Source organism: Mastomys coucha, unplaced genomic scaffold, assembly GCF_008632895.1.
Source record: "Mastomys coucha isolate ucsf_1 unplaced genomic scaffold, UCSF_Mcou_1 pScaffold15, whole genome shotgun sequence".
Taxonomy (NCBI): Eukaryota; Metazoa; Chordata; class Mammalia; order Rodentia; family Muridae; genus Mastomys; species Mastomys coucha.
This window is the reverse complement of record NW_022196897.1, coordinates 48,703,813-48,728,675: the sequence shown is the minus strand read 5'-3', so window position 1 is coordinate 48,728,675 and position 24,863 is coordinate 48,703,813. Positions and strand designations below refer to the sequence as shown.

Genomic DNA, 24,863 nt, shown 5'->3' with positions numbered 1-24,863 from the left:
AAGATGTCTTAGTCCATATATTACCTCTGACTAGCCCTTTGGCTGCTGTTTAAGATGTCTTATTCCACATATTACCTCTGACTAGCCCTTTGCCTGCTGTTTGTTCTTTATTGACATTCTTGTTCTTTCCACATCCTGCTAAAATCCCACCTAAGTGCACACTTTCCAACATCCCCAGAAGAGCATGTATCTTACTGTAACAAAGAACAAAGAGCTGCTAGAGGAGCAGGCACCGTCCTCACCAGGAGCAACCTCTGTGTAGCTGCTAAGTGGTTACTTGTTTTGTGATTTTTAAATTTATTTTTCATAGCAAATAGAACAAAAACAACACTATGAGTTACACTATGAGAAGCAGAAAGTCTAAATAAATACTTTTTAACACGGTATATTTTGAAAAGCAAAATGAACAAACATGAAGCAATTTGCAAAACTTTCTAAGGAAGAGAAGACTATAAAGAACAATAAAATTTTTGACTACTCTTACTATTAAAAAGCAATGTATGACATTATGTATGTATTATGTGTATGTATGTATGTATATTTTTGAGACAGGATCTCACTGTCCAACAACTCACTATGTAGACTGGACTAACCTCAAATTCATGGTGACTCACCCACCTCTGCCTTTCCAGGTGCTGGAATTAAAGGCATGTGCTACCAAATTCAGGAGCATTTATATTTTTACAAATATTACTTTATTGAACTCTTAAAACATCTTGGCCAAACATTGATCAACATTTTGCATATAGATTGGGCACTAGTTCCCTGGTGAATTCACATTATCTTTACCAAGGCATTCTCAAGTCTGTCTCTCTCTCAAGGAGCTCACACTTGTGCTTTACTTGCACTTAAATCTCAAATTACAGTGTGGTAGGAAGCACAGCACAGCAAAACAAAAGTGTCATCATCAAAGAACAGGTATGAGTGGTAAGTAAAGGTAGCTAACCTGGATGAGGAAGAGTAAGGAAAGGCCAGTGGTGAGGCGGCAGCATCTGAGGCAGTCAGACCTAAGGAACAGTCAGCAGCGAGGCTGATACCGAGGAAAGCAGAAGCTTAGCAGCAGGGAAGGTGCCCTCAGAGGGCACGGCGGTTCCTTAGATTTTGGTGGCACTTTACAATGATATTAGCTAATGATAGTTACTTCTGATAATTTGTTGTTTAATAAATTCATAATTATGGCAAGAAAACACAAGTATGCTATTCATTCAAAAAAATTTTACTGAACATTCACTGCTTAGGCTAGAAATAGAATGAGATGTGATAGCTCAATTCAGAGAGCTTAATAGCCATAAAAAATTTAAAAGTAAGAACATAATCCATAATCCCAACACTGGGAGGGAAAGGAGGGGAAACAGAGACAGGAGCTATGGGGCTATGTAGCTAGGTCCTAGCTCAAAAGGAAAGAAGGTCTGCTGAAAAAGTATGGCCGTTTCAGATGGCCAGAAAAACAACAATAATGTAAGTCAGGCCAACCATCTAGTAGAGCCAGTTCAGGTCTGACTTTCAATAAAGAGCACAGATTTCAATTTTCAAATGCTTTTAAAAGCAAAGGAGTGGAATCTGGAGAGATGCCTCAGCAGTTAAGGGTTCAGGTTGCTCTTCCAGAGGACCTAGATGTGGTTCCCAGCAGCCACATGGTAGGTCCCAACCATCGCTAACTCTATTTCCAGGGAAATTTGATGCTCTCTCTGGCTCCATGGGCTCTTGGCATACACAAGGTATATATATATATATGCCAGCAAAACACACATACACTTAAAAAAAAAAAAGTAAAGCAGTGACATGAACCAATTTATATCTTAAAAATTAAGGTAAATTTTACTCAACACAAAATTAACTACTTAAAAGTAAAAAACATTTTGTATATTTGTTACACTATATCACTATCATCATATCCTAAATCATTATACTATCCCAAAGATAAGCCTACGTAGGCTGCTACTTCCTGCATGTTGCTCTCACCTAGTCCCTGCTAACTACTAATGTGCCTGTGTGTGGCACACAATACCTCATACAACACAATTCTTGGTACCCAACTCTTTCACTTACCATGCCTAAGAAGTTCATCTATATTGTATCATGAATCAATCAATACTTTATTTTTGATGCACCCAAGTAACAGTTCATTATTTATGTCACAATGTATTTAACCATTTATCTGCTGATAGACACCGAGTAATCCCCACCTTTACTACTGTGAATAGTGGCTTATGGCCATCTGTGTACAATTTCTGTTTGAATACATGTTTTGCTTCTCTTGTGCATATTTTAGAAGTAGAATATATTTTTAACTTTGTGAAGATTGCTGAACTGTTTTCTACAGCAGTTGCCTGTAGTGAGAATTCTGAAAAATTTGGTTTCTTTTTAAAAACCACAGAAATATTGTAAGAATATGGTTTTATTTTAATGCCAGGTGTGGGGGAAAGGGGACTGACTGCAGCAGCTGACTATGACTTGCCATTCCAGAGGCATGGGCATACCAGCTGCAAATAGTTTGTGATCATGTGACATTTGGATTCATGGATTCTGTGAACTTTTTAAAGTGCATATAAATGCGAGGGCACCAAGAGTCAGAGGTAGGTGGTTGTTGGTTGTTCAGGGAGCTCATTGTGCTTTATTAGTAGTCATGCTCTGAGAAGAAACGAAGAAGAAAGAAATGCGATTCAGAGACCAGCTACAGTTGCCCTGTATTGCAGTCTTAGTAGTAATCAGGTTCCAGTTCCTTTAGATCCTTCGTAACACTTTTTTCATTATCGTGACTGAGGGAAGTGATGTGTCACTATGGGTGTTTTTGGTCACCCATTCCCTGGATATCCTGGAATTGTCTTAGTGTAGGCCAGATCTTGTAATAATCGTTTTGCCCCTGCCTCCTAGAAGCCAGCATTATAAAGCAGTCCACTGACTGGCTTCTCACTGTGGTTGTGATGTGCACTTTTCTAATGACTGATGTTGATGCTCCTGTGCTTACTGCCATTTGGAGAAATGACTATTCAAGTCATTACCCATTTTTGAACTGGCAGAGGCAGGTGGATTTCTGAGTTCAAGGCCAGCCTGGTCTACAGAGTGAGTTCCAGGACAGGCAGGGTTACACAGAGAAACCCTGTCTCGAAAAACCAAAAAAAGAATTCTTTGTTTTAGAAATTAGTCTCAGCAGGTATACTTTACAGATACCTATTCATTCTATAGACTGATCACTATAGACTGATTTTATGAACATAGTATAGACTGATCTTGGCCTTTTAGTTAAGATCACACATAGCACTCATCATGTTGCTTGTTCTTTTTCTGTTTTTCTCTGGTTACACAACCACGTTGACTATGAAAAGATCTTGTGGCTCTGTGAGAACTAGATCTAAGTGGAAAGGATTAGAAAAACATGAAGACTAACTGGGAACTAAGGCAGTGATAGTGGAAATATAAAGAAGCAAAATAATAAAGATGGATTTGAATAGTTGAATAGACTGTTGATTAGCTACATGTCAGAAAAATGGAGTAGTTAAAAAACATTAATTAATGAGGCTGGAGAGAAGGCTCAGTGGTTAAGAGTACTTATGACTTTTACAGAGGGCCCAGGTTCAATTCTCAGCATCCACAAAGCTGCTCTTAACCCTTTATTAACTTCAGTTCCAAAGAATCTAACTCCCTTGTCTGTACTCCATCAGCACCAGACATGCACATAGTACATAAACAACATGCAAAAAAAGAGAAAAAACAAAAAGACAAAACCTAAACAAAACAAAAAAAACCCACCCATACATATAAAATAAAAATAAATAAATCTTAGGAGGAGGAGGAGAAGAAGAAGAAGAAGAAGAAGAAGAAGAAGAAGAAGAAGAAGAAGAAGAAGAAGAAGAGGAGGAGGAGGAGGAAGAGGAGGAGGAGGAGGAGGAAGAAGAGGAGGAGGAAGAGGAAGAAGAGGAGGAGGAAGAAGAGGAAGAAGAGGAAGAATGGTATTAAAGAGCCAGGAAGATGGCTCTGCAGGTAAGGCACTGCCAAACCTGACAACCTAAATTCAATCCCCACTCCTACATGCTGCCCTCTAACCTCCACAACTCTGTTACAGCACACATGCATCCATAACCCACCTATAAACAAATGTAAATTAATTTTTTAAAAAAAAAGAATGACAGTGAAAGCACTTGTGCCTATCATTTCAGATGTGCATATGCCAGGGATTTTACATAACACTTGTAGAGAGAAGGAAAGGTCCATCGCCCCCCCCCACCTTGTTTCTAGTCATAGAAGAGACAAGCTATGAAAATCTGACGCCAGCAAAGTCTTATCTAGGCATCTGGTTTTGTCTGTTGAAGTTTTTTGTTTTTGCTTTTTGTTTTTGGATGGGTTTGTCTGTGTAGCCCTGGTTGTCTCTTAACTGAAGAGATTTACCTGCCTGTGCCTCCTAAGTTCTGGGACTAAAGGGGTGCCCCACCATACTTAGACTCATAGTAACTCATAGTTACTAAGGAAACTCATTATTTTTAAATGATGCATCACGAATAGTAATAAAGTCAAATTTATGACATTCAAGACAACTGGAACAATAGAGAGATCTTTTGCAAAAATCTTAACAGGGAATCCAATTTAAAGCATAGTAACAGTAAATAAGGGATAAAAAACAAAGAACATATGAGTATATAAACATAACTTTCATATGTAGATAGTAACAACAATTTGTAATTCAACTTTTATTAAATTAAAAGTTTTCTTGGTAAGCTCAGTGTGGTAGCACATGCCTTTAATACCAGGACTTGGGAGGCAGAGGTAAGAGGATCTCTTAAGAGTTTTAAGACCAGCCTGGTCTACACAGTGACTTCCAGGCTCTATAAAGAGAAACTGTCTCAAAAGTAGGGGAGAGAGTTTGTGGTAGTATCTTCAAATTGCCAATATCCACCTTCCTCCTCTTTTGTAATATAACTTTAATTTCCTAAGACACCAATATATAGACTTTCTGGCTGTCCGGGGTTTGCTCATTTGAGGTAATCAGATTTGCTAGCTGGAATATTTACAAAGGCTCCTAAAAAGGAGTCATCTCTTTAATTTTTTTTCCTCCCAGTTATTTAAATATAAATATATAATATATATGTATATGTGATGGCTAAGGTTTAGCACCACTGCACTGTATCTTAAGAGTGAACATAGAGCAGAAAGATAATCAGAGTCTCACTCTCAAGTTCTAACTGGTCTTAAAGCATACAGTTTCCTATCCTGAAGATGACACTATTACTAAAACAATGTTACAGATAACATATATTTAAAATAAAGATCACTTTCAAGGGACTGCAAAGTTGGCTCAGGTGTTAAAAGCTTAGGACTCTTCCAGAGGACTTATTCAATTCCTAGCACCCATATGGCAGTTCACAACTTTCTGTAACTCCAATTACAGGACATCCTCTTCTGGCCTCCCTGGGCAACAGGGGAGCACATGATAAACATACACACATATAACACATATGGTGCACATACATACATACATGCATGAATACACACATACATACATGCATACATACATACTCACTCATACACATAAAATAAAATACAACCTGTAAAATATTAGATTACTCTCCCACTGTAGTATGTTTCATAAACTTAATATTGAAAGTTATATCTACTTCATAGTTTTTTCTTCAATCAGGTTGAAACTTTCTCATGTTTAATACCTTTTTTCATAATTCTTTTGCCTTTTGTTTAAAAAAAAAACATTTTAACCACCTACATCATTCTTGTCAAAACAGTTCTGAAAATTATTATTATTTTGTTCTTTTTTGATCTTTCAAGACAGGGTTTCTTTGCATAGCCCTGGCTGTCTGGAATTAACACTAGAGACCAGGCTGGCCTTGGAAAATTATCTTTTTATTCTCTTGAATTTCTTTGTGATTGCAAACAATCTATCACATTATAATTAAATAATGTTGATTTGGCCAATTTTTCTCAATATTTGTATCTTCTTTGTTTTTCTATCTAATTACATGACCACAAAAATTTCTACCTAATAAATATAGAAAATCAAATATGTTTACAGTTTACATGAAACAAAAATATTTCATTTTTCAGGTTATTAAGTTAGTCAGTATATCATCTGACAAGCTAGGTTTTGTTACTGTGTTATTCTTAAAATGATCTTTTGTAATACATTTTTCATTTACACATTCATTTACAAATACGTATGAAAGATGAGCAGCTTTCAAATCTAGCAGCAGCATTTTGGCCTGTCTAGATGGGGCGTGGACCCCAGTGCTGCAGCTGTTACAGCTCAGTAATTAGAAAACCCAAATGAGTAATAATCAAGCAGCGCTCCTGTGTGGAATTCAGACTTGAGATTAAAAACTTGGAACATAAGAATTTAATTATCCTCAAACTCCTTTTACTTTAAGACCTGACTGGCATCTTACAATAATTACCTTAGCTTAAAGAGCCAACCAATTAAAAAGAATGCCATGAAGAACTGTGGTAGCATGGGCCTTCCCTTGTATATTTTAAGTGTTACTATAAAAACTTCAACGTATTTCTTTCAATCAGAGAGGGAATTACATTCCCAAATCTGGACTCTTCATATCACAGCTTACACACTGTTTTCATTTTTAACCAAACCTTACAAGATTTTTAGTACTACAGAGATTTTTTAAACTGTAATATAGGAAAAAAAAAAACTTCTATGGATGGGCAGCAGTAACCATAAATAGGTTATTTTCTGGCAGAAGGAACTATAAATTTACTTAAATGTAATGTTACAGAGAAATAAAAAACATTCCTACAGTCTACTGAATAGCAACTTGTCATAGCTTTTTTTTTTTTTACAATAAAAGGGTTAACTATTTTAAATAATAAACTACTACTTTCTTTCTCTACCTAGGCCTAGAGCAACATTTGCTTTTGCATCTCTACAGCATGAAAGCAACACCAGAAAGAAAAAAATGCTCTTAATCTAGTACTGGGGGTTCCAGCTCGAGACTATTATATTCTAGGACATGCTTGTCAAAACCTGACCTACCTCTGCTTGAAACGTAGTTTTGAAGACTCTTTTACCTTTACTCCAAAGCTCAGTGGTTTCAAAATGACTTGCTGTTAACAAAATCTGGTAAATCTTATATACTTTCTCTTGTATAGTGTTTTTTATATGATATAATGCTTAATTTAAAAACAGAAATATTACAATTTCAATAATCAGTCTTAATTATGCCTCCTAGATCTTGAGTTTTAGACTTTACTATTAATTCTCAATATTTCATGTTTAAAAGCTATAGCTTTGAATTTTAGTATGTGAGTGTCTTTGGGTACACATCATGGAACTGAAAAGCGAGCTTGGGAAGGAAACAGTAAGTGGGTGGGGAGGGACAAGAGAACATGTGACACAGAAGTGGAAGAAGGGACTCAGAACTACACAAGCAGGGTGAGGGACAGGAGAGTGGGTACATGGACAAAACACCACCAGGAAACTTGTCATTCTGAGTATCAATTAAGAAACAAAAACAATAATCAAAACATGTTCTTCATTCCTTCCTTTTCTGCCTACATTGAAAAGGTTATTGCTATGAATAGTTTAGTAAGCAGAAAGTGTTAAGTTCATCTTCAATCTTCCTCCTTTTACATAATCAAATCAGCGACATGCTTCAGCTTCATCTACTATCAAGGCCCCCATTACCACTGTCACTACACAACACAGCCATTTAGTGTAACTCCCATTCAAATCTCCTTACTGTTCCTCAAGTCAGGATCCAGGAGTATCATGCCTCTGATCAAAATTAGATCTGTAACTATCTTCAACTCTTCCTCATATACACTCTAGCCATGTTTACCACTTCCAAAACATATCCCATGTCTTTTCTTTTTCCCCAGCTTTTCCTAACACCAGCTTCGAGACTCTAAAAGCCATGATTTTATTATTTTTCACTCCTGAGTTTGGGCTTTTTGGATTTCACATATGAAAATTTGTCTTTATGTGTCTAGTTTATTCCATTTAACCATGTCTTCCAAGATCATCATGTTACAATGGCAGGATTTCTTTCTTTTTAAATAAAATACAATATTGCATTGTGAACACACACACACACACACACAGACACAGAGAGAGGCAGAGACACAGAGACAGACACAAACACAGAGAGAAAAATCTTACACATCCACCTGTTGCTGGATACAAATCGATTCTGTCTTGGCAATTACGAATATTGGTCAGCAAGGCTATCTTTACCTCTTCAGCACTGAGCATCACACCAAGCTTCTTTACACAGTTTGCAGATGCAACTCAAGATCTTTATAGACTGCACTAACTCTCCAGCCCAATAACTCACATGTATTATAGCATTATAAATATTTTCAGGAGATTGCACCTAATGATTTTTTTGATAAGACAAACTTTTACTGGCCCCATACAAAGCCAGTGTCTCCCTAGTCACCGCTCTTTTGTCCACAGCACTAACTACAATGTACTATGCTATCTGTTTATGTTCTTTTACAGAAAAGTAAGCTCTCTGGACAATAGGGAATTTTATGTCTTATATTTTAGCATGTCCCAGTGCTTGGCTCACAGAAGATTTTCAGTAAGTACTGATTAAATAAAAAAATGTAAAAGTTTATTAAATGGGCCACTATGGCCAGCTTAAGAATTATTTTATTTGTTATGTATCGGTATGTATATTGATGTGTGTATGTCTTGGGAGCTGAAGTGGGTGCTGGGCACCACTCAGGTTCTCTCTAAGAGGAACAAGTGCTCTTAACTACTAAGACATGTCTCTAGCTCCCCAGCTGCCTATTTAAGAAGAACCCAATTGCCTTTGTGTTCATACTTTCTGTGGCTACAAAGGGACTGCATGTGCATCAAGTATTTATTATCAAACCTACAAAAGAGGCCTCTCTATTTTTAATTACTTATTTTGTATAACTATTCAGTACCTAATTATACACATTTCGACAATTGTGAAGAAACAAATGACTTTTACCTTATTATAATTCTTGGCTAATTCCAGCATCTCTTTTACCACAGATTCATTGTGTTTACAGTGTTCGCTGTAGTCCTGAAGTGTCAATCCTTCCATCCAACTCTTCTTATGCAAATTTAACAGCATCTAAAAATACAGGGAAAACATTATTTTATTGACTTAAAGATAATTTCTTTTCTCTGTCTTGTAAGAAAAAAATTTCACAAATACTAATGAATTTAAATATAAGTTTATTCATTCAAAGTACCAGCTGGAAATATCCTAAATTTATACTAATATACACTGGTTAGAGACAGATGCCTTTCCTAATACACGGACTAAAAACAACCATCTCACATTGTTTTAACAAAGATCTTTCTTCCCTTCCATGACAAGACACTACTTTTATAGTGTCTCTGGACATTTTTCCTTCACTTTATTCAGTTATATTTAATATATTAATTAATATATTCAGTTTATCACCAGGGTCTAACTAGATTCTAAAATATCAAACCACAGAAGTTAAAAAAAAAATGAATCAAAGGATGTATTAAACTCTCATATTACACACAGGGTTGCCAGAAAAACTTAATACTCACTATTTACTGACAGGACTGAAAAAACAAAAACTACAAAAAAACTCACAGGCATGTCTAGTTTTCAAACACACCAATACACTGGGGCTGGGTTATCAGTTAACAATATAAATAACCAGACAACTACACATTCGAAAATTTAAAGAAGGGGTTTACGTGCACATGCATGTGTGCTTTGGAGGGGGAAGGTCACATTATGTTGCCCAGTTTTCCTCAAACTCAGAAACTTCCCAATTTGATTCAGCATCTCAAAAGGCTATGACACCTCATCTGCCTTAGAAATTTGCAATTTTCTCTTACTACATTTATTTATTTTTTAGGTGGGCACATGTGCTATAGCATGCATGTGAAGGTCAGAGGAAAACTTTAAGGCATTAGTCCTAGCCTTCCTTCTACCACATGGGTCCCAGACATTCAGCTCCTGCTCTCACGCCTAGAAGGACATATCTGTACTTGCTGAGTCGCCTCATGCAACTGAGTTTGTATTTTATTGTTGTTCTGTGTTTCCCTAAATGTTCCCTGGTAATTTTTCATGTGACTTAACTTCTTCAAACTTTATCTATGTGTAAGCATGAGCATGTGTCTGGAGAGGCCAGCAGAGGGCATCAGTTCCCTGGAGCTAGAGTTGTGAGCATTGTAGCAGTCTGACATGGTTGCTGGGAACCAAACCAGGATCCTCTAAGAACAGCAGCCAGCCAGGCAGTGGTAGCGCAGGCCTTTAATCCCAGCACTCGGGAGGCAGAGGCAGGCAGATTTCTGAGTTCAAGGCCAGCCTGGTCTATAGAGTAAGTTCCAGGACAGCCAGGGCTATACAGAGAAACCATGTCTTGAAAAACAAAAAACAAAAAACAAACAAACAAAAAGAGCAGCAGCCAAGAGTTTATAATTTTAGGATAACTTTTTTTCAAAAGTCATACTCTAGAATTTGCTTTCAATTAAGTACTATCATTAGAAGAAAGTTAATTTTTTCTTTGATAATTGAATACATTATGACATGTGAAAACAAAACAATCTTCATAGCACAGCCTGCTCAATGCTATTGTGCCACTAGAACTACAGTGTACCTCCAGTTCCGGGGTCCAAGAGCCTCTTCTGACCCTAAGGGCAACTGGCATGCAAGTGGTACAGAAATATACATTCAGGCACAAAATACATCACAGACATAGAAGAAAAAGAAAAAGATTTTTCATAGACTTACCTTCTGTTCCAGTTCATTTTTCCGATAATTAATAGTGATGGAGTAATAATGTCTGTTTAATCCGTGAATTAATGCCTAAAAAACAATTTTTAAAATGATGTTACATCTAATCAAACTGTTGTTATATCTTATGCATGATACATCCACATCTTATTTATTTATTTATTTATTTATTTATTTATTTATTTAACAAAGTCTCACTATGGAGCTCTCTCTGTTTTAAAACTCACTATGTACATCAGGCTGGCCTTGAACTCATAGAGATCCGCCCACCTCTGTCTCAGGGTCCTCAGATTAAGGGTCTGTGTGACTACCATGCCCAGCTTTTTTGCCATGATGTTAAAGGGCATTTTGGGACCAGTAAGAAGGATTATTTGGTAAAGGCCCTTGTTTCCAAGCCTGAGATCCGACTTCAATACCTTGGGCCCACATGGTAGAAGAAAAAAATGACTCCTGCAAATCCCCTCCCAACAAAATCAACAAAATGTAGTAAACTTTTAAAGAAAACTAGAAGGAATCTTACTGTACCTGAAGAGTAAATCACAACATTGTTCTCAGCTGCAGGCTTAAGGATAAAGTTTAAAGGACTACTGACAAACTCTTTAAAGCACCATAGGTACTTCACACACTGCCAACTTTCCACAGCCATGTGAGGTCACAGCAGCCAAGGCTGAGCTCATCACAGCCTGTTACAAACTAACTACTCACAACTATTTTCTGATTTTATGGTGTTTGGAGGGCAATGTGCTTTTTCAGAAGAAAAATCTAAAACTCTTCAAGAATACGCAAAAATATAAAACAAGTCAATAGTACGTGTGTTTCATCATCCACATAAGTCTGTGTTTCCCTTTTTGTTAATTCATTTTTTACTAGCCGTGTCCAGGCAACTCTCCAAACTAGCAATGAGGAAGGCGGGTGGGTCCTTGTACAATACAGATATTCATTGTTCTTTCCTTTCTGGTCAACTTAGGAGTCTTCCTAAATTGCTGTCCACCTTAATTTTTGAGATAAGGCCTAGTCACTGAACTTGGAGTGTACTGACTCAGCTATGCGGCTCTCCTACCAGGGTAATACATGTGCACTGTCCCGCCCTCACGTCTGGGCAGCAGAAACTCATCAACTGAGCTCCTGCCCACACCCAGAAGCTTGTTCTTTACCATTTCCATTTCACTCATGTTCTTCAGTGACAAGAAATCAAAATCTCCTCTATCAGAATTTATTTTCATTGGACACAACCTCCAAGGTAAATAGATAAATCACAACAAAAACATTAACAATTTAAAAGGGGATGGGGGGGGGAACTACTGAGGAAACCAAGGCTGTTGTTCTGTAAAGGAATGTACAATAAAATGATTCCTAACTATGCTCTGCTATACCCATATATGCATGTCTCAGCTATCATCAGAGGCTTCAAGCTCTTGCAGTAGATGGGAGATAAAACAGAGACCCACAACTCTACAATATGCAGAAAGTAGAGACTTTGGAGCACCTAGTCCTAAAAGATATCTTCATCACACTTTGCCCCTGAGGGGATGGATGACACCAAGGAAGCAATGTCTTCCAGACACAACAACTAACACATGTATGAACTCCAAGACTGTGGCAGCAAGCACAAGACAGCCAAGGTCCCAGGGCTGAGAGTGGGAAGTATGCACAAGTCCCATCCATACCAAGAAGCTATCTCCAACTGACAAGCACTTGCAAAAGGAAAAGTATTTTTCTCTAATGGAGGCTCATAAACACATAAATAAGCGCAGGCCCCGGTGCCCAGCAGCAGATAACCCACACAAACCTAATTCAATGGTATTTTCCCTCAAATTGCTTTGTTTGAACACTTTTCTTTTTTTTTTTTACTGGTCTTTTCCTTGTATATTATAGTTTCCAATTTTGTGTTTTGTTTGTGTGTGTGTGTTTCTTGTGCTTTTTCTTTTCTATTTTTCATTTATCTTGTTTTTGCCTGTTTTGTAAAGAGGGCTTGGAGTTAGGTGGATTGGGGAGGTAGGAATAATCTAAAAGCAGACAGAGGAGGAGAAACAGTGATCAGAACACAATGTAGGAAAAAAGAATTATTTTCAATTTAAAAAAGTGAAAGAAAAAGTAACTATGTTATATACCACTTAAGTATCTAACACTAGCAACTTAAGTTCAACTGTAGTTCACAACGTATTATGATACATATGCATATATATCATATCCATTATTAGCCTCCTAAGACACAAAGGTATAGAATTTTTTTTTTACAAACCAAGAATATAGCATTTTATTCATTTTCAGATTATGTACATTACACAACATATACATATACTTAGATAATATATAAAAGAAAGAACAAACTATACGAAGAAATATTGGTCTGAATCTGCCTTGTAGGACGTCTTTAATTCTTCCGTTTGTTGAGTGTGTCTCTCACGTGCCAGGGCAGGCAGCACCGGAAACCCCAGCACTTGTGTGTCACTCAAAGCTCTGCTTTTCTCCACTGAACTTAGAATGCAAGGAACACAACTGTGGCATGGTCACTGGTGTCCACGACAAGGACCCAGTAGTCAGTGAGCCATAGCACAGTGGATTATTTAAATGTTTTTGCATGGTCTCCATGTAGTTTCCTTTTTAAACTAAGACTCACGTCCAGAGTCTATTCCCCTTAGTTGCTGTCCAGTTATTGTTTGGTATAGAATTTTAATTTATAATTTTTTAAACAAATGTAAAGAAAAATAAAAATGATTTGGAGTTAACTTTCGGGAATAAAGACAAGGCTAATCAAATAAACACCACTTTCTAACTAGGGTTTTTTTTTTTTTTTTTCCGAGACAGGGTTTCTCTGTGTAGCCCTGGCTGTCCTGGAACTCACTCTGTAGACCAGGCTGGCCTTGAACTCAGAAATCCGCCTGCCTCTGCCTCCCAAATGCTGGGATTAAAGGCATGCGCCACCACGCCCGGCTTCTAACTAGGGTTTTTACAGTCTTAAAATTGGTAAGGAAGGGTGGGGAAGTGAATACCGAAGGATTGCCTAGCGTGTGCTTTAGACCCCACACATTCTAACATAACAATCTAGTAGGCTCACTCTATGTACACATAACAGATAAGTAAAAAGGACATTTGAAATGTAAAAATTAAATATCAAATCACTTGGTATTTCCTAGGATAATCAGTTGTCATATATATATATATGTCATAATGTATTCTATAAAAGTAACCTCTAAAGCCAATAGAAAGCAATTGATCTCATGTAGAAATACAAAGTTGATTTCAAATGGTTGGTGTATGAAATTTAATCACTGAGAACCTACTAAATCCTTATCTATTTCAAAAATTACCAGATGTAGTAAATCACCTTTTACTGAATAAAAATGCTGTACCATAGCAATCAGAAAGTGGAACTGCTCATGGATTCCCTAAACCTGAACTTACCCCTGCACACATTAGGAGATTTAGGTAATTAATTTGAACATTTCTCAAAGCAGACATAGCCTGGCTGGGGAGTGAAAATTGGCTGTAACCACAATCTTTGTGTAACACACTAACTGCTCTAAGACTCTACATGGTGGAAAAACTAACAAGGGTTACAACCAATAAAACCAGAGGCCAGTCACTGAATCCACAGACAGGCCTTCATTTCAAACATTAATCACCAGTGCCAATGAAATAATCAACCTAGTGTTTGGTGGCACTATCTGCTTTTCAATTATATTACTCTGATAAATGAAATAAAACTTAACACAAGCACCATGAAAGATTAGCAAGTATATGATAAAACAGTAGTCAATAATCTTACAACTTTATTTACCTACTGAAACAAACTGACCAGAAGCTTTCTGACCTCACACAGGAGGACTTCATAGATCAACGGTTTTCAACCTTCCTAATGTTATGACCCTTTAATACAGTTCTTCCTGTTGTGGTGACACCCGCCTCGCAACCATACAATTATTTCTGTTGCTGATTCATAACTGTAATTCGCTACTGTTTTGAATCAGAAAAAAACAGAAACGTTTTTTCCGGATGGTCTTAGGTGACCTCAGTGAAAGGGTTATTTGACCCCTAAAGGGATAAGAGACCCCAAGGTTGAAAACCACTGATATAGGTCCAGTCTACATGTGGTTAAATCTTTGTACATTATGTGCTGTGGATACAGCAGAGGTTTTATAAGTCAGTTTGCTGGGCATTATACATATTACATACTTGTATCCCAGCACTCAGGAGGTTAAAGCAGAATTCTGGGTTTGAGGCCAGCCTGGACTATGTGGAGGTCAACTTAGACACAGAGTGAGACTCTGTCTCAAAACAAACCAAAGCATCACACAGGTAACATATGAATCATGCCAAAATTGTATGAAATTTCCAACTATAATATAAAAGAATGGAAAGGTCTACCAGGTCTTGCATATGTCAAGAGTAATTTAAACAGCTCAGTTTTCTGGGTTTCAGCTGCCTCTTCTAGAAAACACCTATGACTGTTTCACTGCTGCTGTTTTACAACTCTGCATCTTATAATTCTTGAAAGTAATGTTTTCAAATACTTTTAACTCTGATGCACAGTGCAAGCATGCTCAGGGCTACACTTGGAGATTCAAAGCCTGGTGCATGTACTGAGTACCACTGTTTACTAAATGTACACAGGATAACAACTTCAAAATTAATTGCAACTTTTAAGGAGCCAAAATATCAAAAAACTAACAAGTCTTTAATGAAATAGTTTAAAAAAATTAATCACTAAAATAAATACTGACATTTCTAAACACTGATGGTCAAATGTTCCAGGTACAAAATAATATAGTTTTGTGTATTATACTAGAAGCAAGTGGCACTGTTTTAGGAATTATACTTAAAATAGTGGTTTCTCTAAGAGTGAAAAGAGTTTATTGTTAACTACTTCAACACTGCCATGAACACAGAGAAGTAGTATTTTCTTGGGCTGGAGAAGTGACTCAGGTTAGAAGAGCTTGTTGCTTTTGCAGAGGACTTGGTTCAATTCCTAGCACTCACCTGCAGGCTTGCAGCCATCGAGAACTCTAGTTCTAGGGATCTGATTCCCTCTTCCAAGTTCCAAGGGCATCAAACACATACATGGTACACACACACACCCACACAGGCAAAACACTCAAACATAAAATGCATTAAAAAAAATCACATAAAATAGTATATTTTAAGTATTCTGGTTTACTGCCAAAAGTTTGTTTTTTGGTTCTCTGGGTTTTGTTTGAGATACAGTTTCTCTGTATAGCCCTGGTTGTCCTAGGACTCACTCTGTAGACAAGGCTGGCCTGGAACTCACAGAGATCTACCTGTGTGCTAGGATTATAGGCATGTGCCAATATGGATAAAGAAAACACGGGGGAAAGTCCCATTATTGTGCTACCTAGAGATGATCAAATCCAATGTGTTGGAATAAATATGTAAGTACAAGTTCTAAAACATGTACTTATTAAATGGAGAACTTGTATATTCCACTTAAACTTTCCCATGACTGCTAAATAGTTTACAATGTGATCATAACATTTTCAACTGTCATTAAGTACAACAGAGAAAGCAGTGCTAGAAAATCACCAATGACTTCCAGAATGTATGCTGATGTCTGTGGTCAAATTCCTACCACTTACTTCTACACTGTCTTGGGAACAAGTTCTCTTAACATCAACCAACTTTCCTTCAAAATAAAAGGCATGGTATTTCTGAAAGGTTTCTAATCAACAACTTAAAAATCTGACATACATACCTTCAAATTCTATTATGGAGTTACCATCTAGCCTGTCTTACAAAATGTAAGAGTTTTAAGGTGTGTCTCTTTTTAGCTTGATCCCATTTGTGAACTTTAGTGTTGAAATTGTCTTAAAATTATAAAGCACCCAGATAGATGTCATTCCAATGGACACTACATAAACTATGAAATAAATATATTTACAGATTCTAATTGGGAGACAAGACAAACAAAATAATAGGAAAAACAATGCCATGTTAGTTTTTGTATAAAAGTCATTTAACTTAAGCTGGAAAGCTGTTTCAAAGAGTCCATTTTTAATTAAAGATAGAAAGTAGGATTAAACACTACCAAGTGGATTAGTGCAGAAGAAACAGATTTCAATATCGATTTTGTCTTAAGTTAAAAGGCAATGTTTTAATTTAAAAAAGGAAATATGCAACAGGTGGCTGCTGACTTGCAATTAGTAAAAACTTCTGGCAGAGATATACCATGTAGTAGTAATCACAATGACTCTAGATTGTGAGATGCTACTTAACCTTTTGTAGAAAATAATGAAGCAGGATGATGCTATGGGGGTGTATGAGAAAGGTCATTATCACGGGCTAAACAGACCCAATAATATATTCTCTTGGAACATACAAGTATGGGCTTGTCTGTGCCCAATCAAAATCTCGGGTAGCTTATTTCATACTCATTATTCTCCATAGTTTCGCCCTACCTTGTTAAAAAAAAAATATTTCAAAAGCAACATACTTCATTTTTCTGAGACAAAACATTTCACTATGATGAAGAACTAGAATGAATACTAACAGCAAAACTGCCTAAAACTACAAAGTTATCAAGTATAACCAAGGCTGGACCATGGTGAACTGTCAATGCCACAATTCCCCAAAGACAAAGACCTTAAGGCAAAACAACGTTTCAGAAGGGGAATAGCAGTAGCTACTATAATGTCTTTGTCCTGAGTGTCCTATTTAATCAAACATGGTATTTTTGTCCTATTAATTAATCTTTAGAGAAATAATTACCTACACAGACACACAGACTGTGCACTTAAAAACACATTTAACATAATTTCCTACAGACAATAAAGACTTGTATTCAAACAAGGAGGCACATGAAGGGAACAAAGAAAACACTATCACTCAAAGGGGTACTAAGTGTCTGAATACCAAAAAACCACAGTAACAGTGGGCGATATCTATAAATAACAAAATATAAATTTATCAAAAATAATGTTTATGTGTTTTAGAGGATTTTAACCAAAGGTGGGAATAAAACAAAAAAGGTAGAAAGAATTAAATGCTACCTAAGAGCTGTTTCTGGCCCCCTTAAAGCACGGCTTTTTCCACCTGCCTCTGTACTGCTCTGAAGACTGTTGAGAATCCCATCCAGGTTAGCTAACTGCTCCACCTGGAACGGTTATTGGTCCTCATAGATGCTAAGTACACAGAAGATACGATCAAGAGAAGCTGTCTTATACTCCCATGATAACAATTTAAAACTCTACTAAAAATTGTCTCATATGAGACAAATGTAACTTTTTGCAATAGTATTCCCATCTTTTCTTGATACAGACATATATTCATACATACACACATAGGAGTTTTGCTCTGATTCATAGGCTTGGTTCAAACTTATAGCCTCAAAAGGAGCTGGTGTTTTCTTTTAAAACATTAAGAAAAAAAAAGAAAAAAGACTGCTTTTAAGAAAATTAAAACGATTAGGAATTAGATATTAAAATGATGACAGCACATTTAAATACCAAAACAGCCTTTTAACACATTATCAAATATCATTACCTGGATAGATGGCTTGTTTAAGTGGCCCAGATTTGAAGTCGTTTGTCTTGGTTCGTGTCCTAAGACCATCATATTAGCATTGATCAGTCTGAAGGCATCAATAACAACCTGTAAAACAAGGTGTCAAGTCAGTTCCTTTATAAAACAAGTGATGGTGCCAAGCAACAGTGGACAAGGCAAGATCAACTTGCATCTGTTTCTGGCCTATTTCCAAAAAATCATTTAATTATAATATTAATAAAAAGAGCCTCCTGCTGATAGTGCCATCAGTATACTACCCTCTATCTTGTAATGTAAGGTGACACCAATTATTATGATTTTCATGAAGCAGTAAAATATTGCCTTAGCATCTTTATTATTAAAAATATGTCATTACTAAGCATATAGCAAATAACCTTCATTGCTGTGCTTATTTGTTACCTAAAGTTTTCCTAGTCAAAATGAATGATGGGGAAACTAAAACTGAAAGTGAGCACAAGCTAAGGGACTACATCTAAGACCCAGTCCTGTCACATCAGTTACGCCATCACTGTACTTGAAATGACAACAAAATTACAGCCAGCACGTCACTTGCCCATGTATTCTCTACTAGTCAGATACCCTTTGCTTCGTCTGACTCTGAAATACTTTATACCTTGTCTGATGGCTTTAAACATCCAAGCCACTGTCAAGGATAGGAGGTACAATATAAGAAAACCAAGGTCACTCATGCTCTCAGTTAGAAACAATAGGTTACAAGTTCATAGAAAAAATTCTTTTTATCTATTAAAGATTCAAATTCCTTCATAACCTATATCACCTTATTTAGCTCTTTCATATTAAGAGGTTAATAAGAGTCAGCTATTTTCCACTCTTATTGCTGACATGCACATCATTCAAATTTGAAAGAACACAAAGCTTTAAAAATGTGACGTTTTAGGTAAAACCATGTGATACTAAGACAGACCACCATTCCAAGACAATCTTGGAAATAACAATATAGCACTTTTTGATTCGGCTTCAAAGTATTAACAACTAAGACTATCAGTGTTTTCAAAGCTACTATTATCAGGATTTGGTTTCAGTTATACAACTGTTATGTTAATACACTAAAATATTAAAAACTATTATTTTCAAGTTAAGCTAAGTGAAATACAATTCTAAAAATCTATTTTAAGGGCTTTTTAGCCCAGCCTAGTGGTGCAAACCTATAATCCCAGCATTCACACCTTTAATCCCAGCATTCCTGAGAAGGCAGACACAGGCAGATCTCTGAGAGTTTGAGGTCAGCCAGAGATAGCATGTGAGACCCTGTCTCAAAGAAGTGTTATTTACACTCTATGAAGAGTCTAAAGGTAATAGTTACAGTAAACATTACAAGATGTTTTTAAAACATCTTACAACATTTGGTGAAAAAATTACACCAAAGCATTAGATAGTCTAAGGTCTCTGTACACTCCTGTTGTCCTAATGATATTAATAGTCAAGTTTTAATTTTGCTTTTAATTCTGCAGCCTGAACTTTTTCCAAAATGTCTTTTCCTCCAAAGCCAAGTATTTAATCAGAGCCCTAAACAATTACTTTTAACTACTAATTGTAAATATAGGACAGCATATCATTGTTTTTGTCAACTGCTTTATGATTCCGTCCTTTGAGTTCAGTAAAAATCATTTCCAGGAAAAAAATTGTAAATTATGAAAATTTCATATTATATCCCAATGAAATGCTTACATACATTTTTATGCCAACTGTCTTCAAATTAAAACATTAGACAGCAATTTTCATGAAAAAAAATTGTCATCTCTATGGAATAGTGTAAGCACCATAAAATAATGAAAATGCCAATTAGGTCACAGTTAAGTGGATAGAATGACCTATTTTTTTAAACCTGAAATTAAAAAAAAAAAAAAGAGAGAGAGAGAGAATGAGTACTTTACAACAAAGCTTTAAGAATTTAATATGTTGTTCAACTAGTAAATTATGACCCAGATGAGATGACATGCTCAGATTGATAGTTCTTGAGCAGCAGTAGAAATGATTACACTAAAATTAAAGGAATTTTCTGCCATCACTATAGCAACTGTCTGAAGGAAACTAACATGTTCAAAAACCTGCAGACCAAAATTAGATTTAACATGCAATAAAAAGTAAATATGGCAATATAGTCTACATTTTAATTTCTGTACAATTTTATAATTGCCTTCTCTACTGTGAGAATAAGTAGATTTCTCCTTTAGGACAACCTATCAAAATAGACTCATTAATGTCCAGTACACTAATGAGCAATGGCTGAAGAAGGTGTTAATTATGCCACAGTAAGACTCAAGAAAAGCCCTAGTGAGAACTTGGAGGTGTGCTTAAGCTCAGGGCGTTTCTCCATGTTTGTGTATTTACAAAATGATGTAACAGAATGACAGCAAGTAGTCACTCATTGTTAGGAAAATAAATCAAAATGCAACATACTAAACAAAGAACCTTCAAGAACTAAGGCACTGGAGAGGGAAGAAGAAAGAATAATACATTCTTAAAGCACTCTGCCTTTTTTATGGTTTACTTTGAAATATGTATACAAGAAACTAGTTTGTCTTGTGAACTTCAAATTTTAACCAAAAGAAATAAGAAAAAATAAAGACTACATCAAAATCACCTCCTTATAGCAACAATAACCTCCACACTGAAAGAAGAAAAATAAAAAATTCCTATCTCTATCAAAGCCCTAAACCCCACTGGATCTCTATTTACCAGCCTGACCAGTTAATTTTTTCTGGTACAAGTGCCTTGAGACTTTTCAGAGGTCAGCGCAACAGTAGACAGCTTATAACAAAACCATTAGCAGTTTGGCTAGCTTAGGGAAACCTCTTACTTTCCTTTTTTTGTTTATTATCACTGCATGAATCTGCAGCATATGATAGTTTATAATTTCTCATGCTTGTTAAATTCATGTTAAAGGTCTGTTTTCTTGTTGAATAAATTTTGTTCATATAATGCTGCCTATTTCATACACTCAGTCTTTAATAGCACCTTTGGTCTATGCGCAACTCACAGATCAAAACAGAGGACTAAAATAGGGGTTGATGATGCTATTTACATGTGTGATTCCTGCTGTCTTCTTGTTAGTAGCTTTAATATAATAGAAGACCTTGTCTGTTTTGTAATTAACACATCTTTACTGGAGAGATATTTGGAAGTGATTGCTGTGAATATACTGGTTAGTAAAATAAACACAATCACACACCACTTTCTGTTATCAGACAAATTTGTGAATTGTACACATTATACTCCAGATCAACAAACTGTGATATAACAGCCAAGTAGAAGACACATATTTATATAACCCTTTATTTTTCTGAAAATATGTATTCACTCTGACCTTGCAAATATAATTAGCTGTGGGATGTGCAGACTTCAGTACCATGGTTGCTTTACTAATTGCAACTCTTGGAAATAGATACTAAATATTTGGAAGCTGCCAATACAAAATAAAAACTGCATCTTTCTTGTACATCTGTCTCAGCTTACAAAAGCAAAATAGTTCTGAAAACAATACTGAGTTTCATATTTATTCTAAGCACACCCAAGGGTCAAGGACCTATCATTTCTGTTTATTGATGATTCTGGCTTAGGATTTAATCTGTAATTATTTTCAGATTCAGTTTAATCCATATTCTTGACTTCTTCTATGATTGTGTGTGTGTGTGTGTGTGTGTACGTGTGTGTGTGTGTGTGTGTGTGTGTGTGTGTGGTGTATCAGTTCATTCAATACGCTGTTTTTTAATCCATGTTTCTCTAGGTCATTTAGCGGACTAAATTTCTAAAGCATCTATCTGCAACCCTGGTTGCATTTAAAAAAAAAAAAGCAACACTCAATATAATTTAATGAAAGGGTATTTTATTGCATATATACTTCCAGCAGAGGTTACTGTTATTTTCCTCCTCCTCTCACAGTGGCTTCTAGGGGCATTTCCAACTGCACTTCCATTGAAGTCAATGAGCACTGCAAGTGTTTCCAAACACAACAAAAGGAAGAACTGATGTTAAAACACTTACGACAGTCATTTTCCTGAGCTCAAAGGGGTAGGAAGATGTAAATATTTAGAATCTTTTATAACTATATACGTCACCCTAACACCTAAGTTAGTAAGAAAGAAAAACAAGAAAGGAGAGAGGGAGAGAGGGAGGGAAGGAAGGAAAAAGGAAGGAAGGAAGGAAGGAAAGGAAGGAAGGAAGGAAGGAAGGAAAAGATTGACCAAAGCAATGCTAAATACTTAAAAAAGAAAAAGAAAACACAGTTAACAGCTAAGTTCCATACTTAAAAGCATGTAAACCAACTGGCATACAGAATCCATCTCTAAACCAGTATGAAATGAGAAGCACGGGAAGAACAGTAGAGCCACAGCAAACACTGTTGCCTGGAAATGGCTGGTTATCAACTGCTTAGTTTGTTTCGAGATTCTTTAAAAATTAAGAATGAATGTGACCTGGGGAATACTGTGGGGGTTTGTGACCATTTCGTTACTTCTGCTACTATGCACTGCCATGCGTCTATAAGATAAAAACATTTTCCATCTCTGGTAAGCCCACAACATAAAAAATTCAAAGATATCTTACTTTTTATGCCATTTCCAATGAAAAGCACTAAGAACTAAAACTGAGTCATGCCAAATGCATATCACTGAATTGCTGTGATTTCTTGGTCTCAAGTTTGCAACACGGAAATTATTTATAAAATGTCAATTTTAGCTCTGGAAAAGAAATTCCTATGTGAATGTACAGTTTCTTTCTTCATCCTCAGAGAATTGCTTACTGTAGCTACAGATCTGTAGTACAATTTCAATATACTGGGAAGAAGAGGGATGGGACAGATCTAGCATGATGTATTTTCCTGGCAAGTGAAGACATGTATCAAAATTCAAAGTAAATCCACAAGTTTTGAACATATATCCCTTAATGAAAACAAATCGATTTTTAGAAACTAGTAATGCAAAGGTAATTAGACATTTCTAGATTCATAAAACATTGTGAAAAGAATTTACTTAAATCATAGAAGGAAATTTGAGCACAACTTTCTAGTGTTTGCATATAGTCAGCATAGTATAGGAATTTGTGTCTACCTGTGAATCAGTCTCCTCTACAAGTTAAAATTCTAGGTCTATTACCTGCTAGCCAAGTGACCTAAGACAAGTTACTTAATGGCTCAATCTCTTTGTTTGCTCATGAATGATACTTCACAGAGCTGGTGATAAGATTAAATAATACATGTGTGCTTGTCATTACTGTTCTTGTTAACTGTGGTAGCCACAGAGCTGTTCCCTTTAGATCTCTCTCTCTTTCTAATAGAACCTGCTGTGGACAGCACAGCTGACTTCTAAACTCCAGCTGCTGCACCTTTTAATCCATTGGGCAGTCACACCAGGCAATATATCCCCAGGGTTGCTCTCAGCCAATGACTAAACACAACCATGGAACAAGAATTTAGCCATCTCTGCCAAAATAAAGACACCTTTGAAAAGTAACTGTAATTCAACTACTCTCTATAAACCTATGGCCAGGTCCTCCCTACTCAGAACCACATTCAAGCCTTTATCCATTATGGGTATTTTCTCCAAATAAGTCTGTCATGTACGTAATCGCATTTTGGTTTATGATCTGTATAGCACCCAACTTGACACAGTTAACAAAGAGCAGCACTGTGAGGGTAAACACTGTGAAAAGTTACCCTAAAAATCAAATCATAATTATAAATTTGCTATCCTGAGACACTTGATACATGGGGGAAAAGAAAGGAAATTACAGCCCCCCCTCCCCTTTCCTCCCACCAAACTCTCCAATGCACCCCCCTCAGTCTTTTGAGTCTTTGCTTTCTTAAAAATCTATGGCCCTTTTCTTTGTTTTACACACACACACACACACAGGCTAATGTCTAGAATCTTTATTCATGAATGATAGATGTTTCTCAGCGCACAGGTGACAAATAGCACACTTAATATTGAACTCCTTAGGGGACTTCTAATGAGCTTCAAGAGCCCAACACCTATAGGTTGCTGGTCTGATACCAGCTTAGGAGTGCCAATTGTCTCTGGTGGCTACAGTCAGCCTACGCAAAATGAACAAGTGATTTTAGATCCTGTTCTAAATCAAACTGTGATAATAAAAGTAATGTTCCTACTAATGGGCTCATATAAAATAAATGATGAAAAATTCCTAGATACTAAAGACTAAGGTTTAATGGTGTTAGCATAGCAATGGGCAAATAAGGTATCTATGTACATGTATTGTACTATGCCATCATCTTTAAAGAAAATCAAATTATGTCCTTCAAACTACCCATTATTAAAAAGGCAAATGCATATAGCATGAAAACCATCAACTAAATTCATACATGTAACAACAGTCTTAAAATTTGATTATCAATAGGTAGAAATTATCTTTGTAAACCATTTAAATTATCAAGAAGCAAGCTGTAAATGATAATAACCCAAAATGCATCAGTTTATAAATGAAGAAACTAAGACTTATATAACTTAAAGTAAATGATATACTACAATGTATAAGAGACAGAAGTATGATTTGTGCCTATATGGATGCTAAAGCTAGTATACTAGTTATTAGCAAGCTATGTGATATCATAACTGCATTAACACAGAAGCTAGAAAACATTAAATTTCACTTACTCAA

At 36.1% G+C, this 24,863-nt stretch overlaps 1 protein-coding gene across 1 annotated transcript in view; it reads right to left on the bottom strand.

Annotated features, from left to right (window-relative positions):
* Psmd14 (proteasome 26S subunit, non-ATPase 14) overlaps positions 1–24,863 on the bottom strand; it is a 94,197-nt gene that overhangs the window by 5,846 nt on the left and 63,488 nt on the right. Inside the window, exons 8-10 of the mRNA XM_031370394.1 lie at positions 18,210–18,317; positions 10,710–10,784; positions 8,937–9,062 (exon numbers count right to left, since the gene is read on the bottom strand). Coding sequence (XP_031226254.1) covers positions 8,937–9,062; positions 10,710–10,784; positions 18,210–18,317 — 309 coding nt within the window. The remainder of the gene's footprint in view (positions 1–8,936; positions 9,063–10,709; positions 10,785–18,209; positions 18,318–24,863) is intronic.